The sequence below is a fragment of the Micromys minutus genome (genome assembly GCF_963924665.1).
Source record: "Micromys minutus genome assembly, chromosome: X".
NCBI classification, from domain to species: Eukaryota; Metazoa; Chordata; class Mammalia; order Rodentia; family Muridae; genus Micromys; species Micromys minutus.
In genome coordinates, this window is record NC_137970.1 from 9706400 (window position 1) to 9716653 (window position 10254).

Below are 10254 nucleotides of genomic sequence, written 5' to 3' on the forward strand. Positions count from 1 at the left end.
AACCCAGATGTCCTTCAGTAGATGAATGGATACAGAAATTGTGGTACATTTACATAATAAAGTACTACTACTCAGCTATTAGAAACAATGACTGTATGAAGTTCCTAGGAAAATGGATGTATCTAGAGAATATCATCCTGAATAACATAACCCAGTCACACAAAAAAAAACATAGAATGCAGTCACTGATAATTAGATACTAGCCCCAGAAAGCTCTGAATACCCAAGAAACAACTCAGAGACCATATGAAGCTCCAAAAAGAAAGAAAGAAAGAAAGAAAGAAAGAAAGAAAGAAAGAAAGAAAGAAAGAAAGAAAGAAAGAAAGAAAGAAAAGAATGGCCAAAAAGTGGAAGCCTTATTCCTTCTTAGGAAAAAAAAAATAAGTGTATAGCACCCTCTCAGAGTGGGGTACACCTAAACCTTAAATCATTAATAGCTCAAAAGCTAAGAAGATAGCCTTTTGGCAATTTTTGGTATTTAAAAATTATTATGTTTAATCTATACATACCAAAAAAACTTTGACTATTTCCATGTTACATTTTGTTTTATGTGTACTTTATGCTTATTGTAACTAGTAGGATTTCAATACACACTATCAAACCTTTAAAAAAATCAAGTACTGACAAAAATATGTTCATATAGTTTTATGCCAAGATGCCTTTAAAAATCTATACATGTTTCTCTGTTTTTTAAATAAATTTGTAAGAAAAAAATCCTAGTAATAAAAGTGTACATTGGGAGCTGTGCAGTGGGATTTTGGCCAAATTGGGCGAGGGTACATACAATATTACCACTTACCCCTTCTCACCGAGGAAGAGCGGGAGAAAGGGTATGGCACAGTCACAAGGCTGGATGAGAAGATGCTTCAAGGCCTTTTGCAAAGGCTTCTTTGTGGCAGTGCCTGTGGCAGTCACTTTCTTGGATCTGGTGGCCTGTGTGGCCCGAGTGGAAGGAGCATCAATGCAGCCTTCTTTGAATCCTGGGGGAAGCCAGTCCTCAGATGTGGTACTTTTGAACCACTGGAAAGTGAGGAATTTTGAAGTACAGCGTGGTGACATTGTATCATTGGTGGTGTCCTCTAACTAGACAGTGAGCTCTGGGAATCTTCCTGTTTCCACGAACCTCTCCTTTATCATTAATATACTGACACACCATCATGTCCAGCTTTTACATGATTGCTAAAGGTCCAAGTTCAGGTCGTCATGCTTATAAAGACAGCATATTTCCCAATGAGCCATCTCTTCAGCCTGAGGATATTAAAGCCAAATGTTAGTTACTTTATTCATGAGAGAAAGCATCTCTTTTTGTAAGTCTTGCATTGTCCTGATACTAAGCAAATATATAAATACATACATATACTTTAGGTAAAGGTGTATTTGCTATACGTAGCTCTACTTCGCATATATATTAGCATGTATGAGACAATACACAGGCAAAATCTGTGCCCTGTTCAACAACAGAACTTCAAAGTCCTCTCCCTTAAGGCAATTGCTATGCAAAAAAAACAAAAACTATAAAATTGGAAGCAACCTTTAAGCAAAGACTGAAAAATAAGGCAAGCTTCATTTCTTGATTTAAGGTAATGTACCTCAATGTAAATAAAATAGAATCAAACAAAAAAAAAGTGTACATTGATAAAAAAATAATAAAACAAATATTTTAATTTAATAAAGTAAAATAAAATAATAAAAACAAATTAATTATAATTCTTTTTTGGAAGACCACAATAACGTGCTTATTTGTCACTTAACCTGGGTCAGGTGTCAGTCTACATTTTTCTCCTTAGGCCTATGATCTATTGGCCAGTAAAACCTGTCTCAATGATTCTAAGTGTGTTTTTGTCACACACGAACATGCACATACACACACACACACACACACACACTGATGACAATATAGGACTATAATCTCCACTTATAGATGGGGAAACTAACCAGCAGAAAGCTTAAGGAACATGTGTAAAGCCAAGGAGCTTATAAGTGACCCTGAAGTTCATGTTTTTAATCACTATGATAGTAGTGCATGGTCTTCCACACACAGAGACCGGACAAAAGCTTCAGCTCTCCCGGAACTGGGGTAACAGGAGGATGTGCGGCCATGTGAGTGCTGGGAAACAAAACCAGGTCCTCTGTGAAAATAGAACATGCTCTTAACTGCTAAGCCATCTCTCCAGCCTGACAGTTGTAAAGAAATCATCTGGCAGAGATGATCTAAATTATGCATAATTGGTAGTGATTACTGAGGTACAATGAGCTTAATTGATTATAAGAGAGTAGATATTTTTTAAAGATTATGTAATAATTGCCAGTGTTAGTTTGTTGTTTGAAGTGTACACTTGTGGGAATGATTCAATGGTTTGAGGCACTTGATTTGCATTTGTTGTGAGAGATGCTTTTTTAAATATAAACAAAACTGATGCTCTCCTGTAATTCTGGATTGCCCTATCTGTCCCTGGAAAGGTAGGAGTTTGGTTTAAAAATTCATAAAAAGCAATAACTTATTGGGTCTTTGTCTCCCTCAACCAAAGAGAAAGAAAATAAAATATTTCCACCTCCAACAATGGAAGTTAGACCTACAGCCCTCAAATGCCATAAACATGAGGCTACATGCTTGCCTTGTTCCTACCTCCCCAACTTATTGTAGGCCAACTTGAAGATCCAGGACTACTCGGCACATCTCAGTGTGTGTATATGGTGTTCATAGAACTTGCAATTCAGCTGCAAGGATTTCCACTGGGTATAGTCCTTTTAATGTCCAGCACAGATTTGGAGATATGGTCAAGGGCTCATCAGGCAGTTCAAAATGGCTCAATTGGGCAAAATGATCAGAGACTTGTCCATTTTGCTCAAATGATTACCCTAATTGCTCCAGAGTTTATGCTTGGGTTAATTGTTTGCTACATAAGTGTCACAATCTGAGTTGTCTCTGCTTAATCATTTTTTTATCCCCACCCCATTTACCTTCTGTGAGCTTTATTCCTAAGAAACCAAATGAAGTTCTTCATATCCGTGTTGGCTTTGCAAAGAACCCAATCAACTAAGTAAACTTTTGGCCTGCTACCCAGCCTGAACCTGGACCACTACTTTTCATAAAGATTTCTTAAATAGGTAAACAATTCAGAGAAGGAGGCTAGTAGCCTCTACTACTTCTGATTTTAAGCCATGGCTAACCCAGTAGGGTAGAAGTTTAAGTTTACTGGGACCTCCATGAGGAGACAGTTGTGAGCTGTGCTGAATGCAGTCTTGAGCCTGGCCAAATAGCACTGTCTGGCTTCTGTGTCATGCTGGGTTCTCTGGGTTAAAACTAATGACCCAATTGAAAAAGGCTCATATCTTAGTAATTGGAATGGTAGTGTCACAGCCAAAGCCAAAGGCATTGAAAAATCTCTAAACCTTGATACTCCTCCAAGCCTAAGTTGTCCCAGCTGGACAAATGTAACTTCAAATATGAGGCCAAACTTGAGATGCAGCTGGGTTAGTTACAAAGAAAAGCCGCTGAAGTGCCTATCTTGTGTCAAACGCCACCAAGCCAGGAAGAAAATGGCAAACACTGCCCTCTAGGCACATGCCTTCTAGCAGGATTGGGGGAGGAAGAGCTGAATAATAAGATGGTCAAGTAACTACATGATGTTAAATGATTGGGAATGAGAAAACAAATTGAGCACAGACAGGGAGCAGAGACAACTGTGGATGCGGGGCTACAATTTAAAGTAAGGTGTCAGAAAGGGCCTGACTTATTACAGCAGAAAGTAAAAAAGAAGGCAAACCATGCATCTGCAGAGGAGAAAACCTTTCAGGCACAATAAATAAAAGAGCCTGAGATGAGGGTTGTATGCATAGAACTTCTATGTGAGTTCAGTATGTGAAGCTACTCAGAGGGATGCAGAACGGCTGGAAAGAAACATACGTCAGGGCAAGTGTAGGGCACGAGGTCAGGAAGGTACGTAGAAGCAGAACATGGAGGGTCTTGGAGGCCACTACAAAATTTTTAACTTTTGTAACAACAAACGTTTATAGTCATTGAGGGATTTGATCAAAGGAGTGGTATGATAGGGCTTATTTATTAGAATCACTCTGACCTATTTGAGCAGCTTGATGGAAGAGGCTGCTAGAGCAATAATTCAAGGGAAAGGATAAGCGATCCTAGTTTGGATGGCAGTGGGGGTGAGACACGATTGAATTCTGAATGTAATTTGAAGGCAAGGAAAATAGGGTTTGATCATAGCTATTTGCATATTTGTAGTATAGAAGAGGAAAACTAAAGATTATTTCAGGAATTCATCCAGAACAACTGGAAACAGACCCTGAACACTGCAGGAGAATCATGGGGTTTTTTTTTTGTCTGTTTGTTTGTTTTGTTTGTTTTGTTTTGGTTTTTTGCTACTGCTGCTGGTGGTGGTGATGGTGGTTGTTGTGGTGGTTGTGGTGGTGATGGTGGTAGTAGTGGTTTTCTCTTGTTTTGTTTTGTTTTGTTCTTCCTAAAGAACAGAAACTCCATTTGGGACACGATAAGTATAACAGCACATACTGCTCTTCCAGAGGACTAGAGTAGGATCCCAGCTCCCATGCTCTTAAGAAAGCTCAGAGTCACCTGTTAGGTCCAGCTTCAGAAGATCTGCCATCCTCTTTTGGCCTGTCCAAGCACCAGCACACAAGTAGACACACATACACATAGTAGACACACACACACACACACACACACACACACACAAATAAAAACTAATAAAATGAAAAGAAAGTTAAACACCAGCATAGACTACATAGAGTATTCCAGGCTAGCCTAGAACAAACTTAGACTCTTTCTTGAAAGAAAGGGGGAGAGAGGGAGGGAGGGAGGGAGAGAGAGGGGGGAGGGGGAGAGAGAGAGAGAGAGAGAGAGAGAGAGAGAGACAGAGACAGAGAGACAGAGACAGAGAGAAGAAAAAATCCTCAGGATCTGAACCAATGCATCAGACAGTGTGACTGAGGCACCAATTCAAAAGATGCCAACCTCTGCCCTAAAGATGCTGTTTTATAAAACATTTCCTCTCCAGGTTTCTTCCTCCAAACCTGGACCTCCTCCAGTGTTCCACATTTCAGTAAGTAGCAATATCTATTCCTGAAAGCCAAAGTTATCTTCTCCCTTGATGGCCCCTCACACACATCTAAGTAGTTACTAAATGCTACCTGTTATCTCTCCTTTGTATGCCTTGATTTCATCTACCTGTTGCATCATCACTGCTGTTTCTTATGCACCTGAACTACTGGCTCAGGCTCAGATCAGGGCTCCTGTGTTCTCTGGCCTTCTTTTCATCTACTCTCAATTGTGCAGAGAAAGGAAAAGTGAACACACTTGTTTGTTTGTTTGTTTGTTTTCATAGAAACACTCCAGATCCTACCCTCCAGAAACCCAAAATCTAGGCCAGGGTAAAGGAATTAGAAACTTCTATATAATTGTGTGGCAGTCCAAGTTTGTGCTATGAGACAGTGGCAAATAGTAACCGTCACACTCCTGAACTTAATAGTAAGTAATTCAAATAATCGTCATAAAATGAGTGAACATTTAGTAGATAGTAGAAAGGAATAGAATGAATTGTCTGCTTCAACTAGATACCTTAGTCTTGAGCAAAATCTGATTACAGAAATGTAATATTATTTTGTTCATGTATAGCATGATATGTGAAGTCAACCTGGGTCAAGAGGCCATTCATGTGTCAAGTAGATGCTCTCTTCTCTGTTCAAATGTTCCTTTCTTGCTCCCAAAAGATTGACTTGTTCATCCCTCAGAACACACAAAAAACTTCCCAGCCCCAAATTCAATGGGCTCTACTTACATTAAACTACATGGATTTCACAGCACTTATTGCAATTGGAATTCTATAATCAATCATTTAAGCCATTCTTTAATGTGTGTCTCCTCTGAAATATAAGCTCCTGGGCAGGATGCCCTTGTTCACTGTTACACCCCAGGGCCACGCTGCATTGCCCAGTACACAATAGGCACACATAAATCCCATGTTGAATGAATAAATAGCTATTAAAATTAGCAGTACTAACCTAGAATTTTTTTTTCTTTTTCCATATGTACCTTCCATTAGCTAGGCAATGCTCAAATATCTCAAAGGGAGATATTTATTTGGCAGTGCAGAAAGTTGGAAAGGACTCTAAACTTTCCTACCTTTTTCTTTTAATCCCAAAAGAGATATGTAAGTCTGTAAGCTTAGAGCTTTTTGAAGAAACACTTCCCTCCAACCTGAAAAAGATTCACTCAGACTGGCTGGGTTAAGTGTTGATGATCCCTACAGCAAGGAGATCTGCAGCCTGCTCCCCAGACATGACCTTGGAGAGAAAGCAACACATTTGACAGGGATGGATGTCACATCATCAGAGTCAATATGTCCAGCATGGAGCAATCACAGAGGATCAAATGAATACTTAACCCCACACAGAACCTTGGCCCTGGGTAAGAAAGATCTTAGTGTGGAGAATAATGTTTTAAAGAAGAGAAACCCACAAATGATTGAAGTGATATTTTATAAAAATGTGAAGCTGGTTTCTTGAACTCATGGGTTTGTGGGTTAAGATTCCTTAATGTTGTATTTGCTTCTGTTGATGAAGATTTGGATTTATAGGAACATTTCATTTCCTAACCACATTAGACAAATCTTGAGCTTTCTGTCTTTGAATCTTTTTTTCCAGCAAAGATAATGTGCACCTTTCCAAGTTCAGTTACAGTTTTTCAAATATTCTTTATCAAGTCAATGGCACTTTATTCGTTAATTGTTGCTTAATTGTTGCGTTTTGCTTCTCTGTTGGTACAACTGCATTTTTTTCTCTGGGATGTGACATATTCTGCTAAAGTTACCTGCTGTTGTTTGTGATTCTGGTGGCGATGCTGCCAGCTGGAGAAGGGGAAGCAGCTTGCATGAACTTCTTGTGTTTGATATCTTTAAAGTGGGGCCTGCAATTACTTCTCTCAATTTGAAATTTTACAACACAGTGGGACTACTCAGATTTCATGATGCCATCCTGAGGTGTTTTGATGTCTCTACAGCAAAGACTTCTTTTATAATCATGAGTGCATAAAAGCTCTCTGTGTCTTTGCAGCCTTACATGGTTACAAAGAAAGCATACTTCATGAAATACTTGTGGAATAAATTATCTTTTCTTTGGCATTTAGCTAATCCAATGCTATTGGGTCAATAATCTCTCATGGTAGCCCTTCCCTGTAAAATTATATTTTGTTATTGTAACAGCATTCCAGAGACATTTGTCAAAAATACAAATATGATGGCCCATACCATTTATTTCTAGCATCTTCACATAGAGAGCCAAAAGGGAGGAGCAAAAAGACTAAACAGAAATAAATTTGTGAATAATCTGCCCTGTGACTATTTAAGCAGTCCGATGAAAACAGGATGATGACGGACCTGCTTGTCTAGCTATCTATTTTGCTCATCAAGGCAAGCATAGGATTTAAAATGAAAACCACGTTTACTGAAAGTATGGCTGTAAGGGCAGAAACATGTTGGTACAGAGCAGGAAATACTGGGCTGGGAGAGCAGCCATAAGGGCTGCCAGGCCAGTTTGGTTGCTGGCTCGTTGGCAAATCATTTAACCTCTTTCTGTGTATGAGTCTTATTTGTGAAATGAAGACACTACCACCTGTTCTTAATCAAGTGTAAATGGATGCTAGGAGGATGAATTGTACAATCGGTTGACCTCCAAAGGCAAAAGGTGAGGTATAGAAGTCTATGAACTGGATCTGAATTGGCCACTATCAGGAACAGATTGCTGCTATTTTATGCTTTTTATTCCCTTATTTAGCAAATATAAACCATCAAAAGCTAAATTTTGTCCAGGCATGCTGGCACATACCCATAGTCCTAGCACAGAGGAGACTGAAGTAGGGGGATTACAAGTTTCATGCCAGCCTGAGCTACACATAGGGAGACTCTTAAATAGTATACTCCCCCCACATACACACTAATTTTCAAACAGTCAATAGCTTTAGAATAAAAAATAAGTGCCAGATATAACAGGTTAAAGAATTAACAACTTTAAAAAGAAACATCATCTAAAATATTGCTGCCCCAACAACCTTTTTGAGCCATCTTTGATTTTAAAAAATGTTACCCAAGGACACATATAAACTATATCACTTCATAGCTCATATATGTAGCTCAGTATAGAAGATTCCATGTTACCCTGAAGAGACATAATGTAAAATCTTAATTATAAATATAATTATAAAAATCTTAATTATAATTTTTCAAATAAATATTGTACCCTAAAAATGACATTGATTTTTTAAGAATTATACAAGAATGTCTGGTTATTATATTGTTCTCATTAAATGAATTTAACAAATAATAATTGTTTTAATTTTTGAGGTTTAAAGAAAAGGACTAAGATGGTAATTCAAAAAGCTAAGAAGTCTTACCCAGCACACTTGAACCATTTATAGGATCTATCAGTTTTATCTCTCAGATAATTGTTACTATATAATAGCTCATCTTATACCCTTCATAAACTTTCAAATTAAGCTTCTGCATGCTCTCCTGATTCATAATTTTGTTCTTATGGGCATTACTGGTATCAGTTAAAGTCAAGTTACTTAATGGCTTTCTCTTTAGAAAAACTCCTGACAAGCTGCTCATCTTATTTAAGATGAACAATTATCTTTATAGGAAATTAAGAACACACTAAACACATGCAATATGAGTGGGCAGTAAAGAACCACATCAGAGCATGGAATACTCAGTCTATTCATTTGAGACTTAGTTCTTCCATTTCATAATAATAGAAGGAAATCATTCTAATCACCAAAATTTTATCAGTGCTTTTAAGGCTAGATTTTGTTGTTAAACACATAGTTTGGTTAATTACTTAATTAATCAAAAATTTCTTAAGAAACGGGGGGAAGCACTCTTAGAAGCAGTTTAATACTGCTGAACTGATTGTGGGGGGTGTAGAAGCCAATGCCACACTAAGCTATATAGCAAGATCCTATTTGAAAACAACAATAAGATAGATATGTAATGAATGTAAGACCATGAAAACAAAGAAGGACTATTAAGGTGCCATGTGCTTATGAATATTGGGTGTGAGAGAGAAGATAAGCATTGAAGAAATTAATTCATAATCAAACCAAGTTATGCTAGTGCTGTGTTAAAAGATGGGAAATACTCATGAGAGAATTTTCTTCAACAATCTTACTCAGCTGTGGATCTTGTGTGTCATAACACCAGCTCACTAGCAAGATGAGCCCATGGGTGCAATAGTGCCAAGCTTTTACAGGGAAAAGAAACTGCTTTATGGTTAGATGTGAGGCCTGCTCCACAAGAAGGCATTCATATCTGATGCTGTAAACCAGTGAGAAGCCAATGGCTGGGGAAGTTGTAAGTTCTAGTTGGGAAGTTGCTGTTGTTTGTTTACTTGGTTGTTATGGTTTTGTTTGGTTTGGTTTAGTTGTTTTTTGTTGGTCTCTTTCTTGTTTGTTAGTTTTTGCTAAATGTACATGATGTACTTATCAAATTACATTTCAAACAACTGTTTATGCTACAGTTTAGTGCTACCATCAACTTTGATCAGAAAAGTTTCTTGTTCTGGATGTCAGCTGTGACTGTAAACACTCACAACTGGTCAAAGTATAGAGAATAAATGTCAATTGAATGTATAGCCATAAATTGAGCATCTATTTTACCCCTTCTGAGCCTCAAGAAATACCATAGAAAAGCAGGCATAAAAAAAGTAAGAGCCATAGAAAGGTGGTAGGAACCTGTGTAGACAAAGTGTGGCATGGTTATTTCAAGCTTGAACTCCCAGAAACTGTGGCTACCTGCATGAGATCTTCACAAGACTGAACCTGTCAACAACCTGTCACAAAGTTGCAACAGTCTCTTTAGGTGCCTCTTCCCCTCCCTGAGGACTTATTCTTAGGTTGATGGGTATGAGAAACATTCTCTTCAATAGTCTACCCACTACTAATGTCCACATGCCCCTATAAAAATATTCTTACCCAGTATCTTGTAAGCAAATATAGTGAAACTCATTTGAAAAAAGAAGAACTGAGGCTGGACACTCCTGCCAGGGTACCTGCAGATCTTCATCTCTACCCCATCCTTCCAAGTTCAATCCCACAGCCTCAGCTCTGTAGCAGAACACCTGTTGTAGCCTTTCTCCACTCTCTTTTCTCATTTTAAGGGAACTAAGCAGATACTGGTGCATCATTTGCTTCCCCTCTTCTGAGAAACTTCTCAGTCCCCATCTTAG

General features: G+C 38.2%; 1 protein-coding gene across 1 annotated transcript; it reads left to right on the plus strand.

Moving 5' to 3' along the window:
- Window positions 1–747: 747 nt before the first annotated feature.
- LOC308415848 (mitochondrial inner membrane protease subunit 2) lies at window positions 748–1087 on the plus strand (the record flags this gene model as incomplete). Its single annotated transcript, XM_080910879.1, has 1 exon — window positions 748–1087. Exon 1 carries the CDS (start codon window positions 833–835, stop codon window positions 1085–1087), a length of 255 nt encoding a protein of 84 aa, XP_080767005.1. The 5' UTR covers window positions 748–832.
- Between the last annotated feature and the right edge of the window lie 9167 nt (window positions 1088–10254).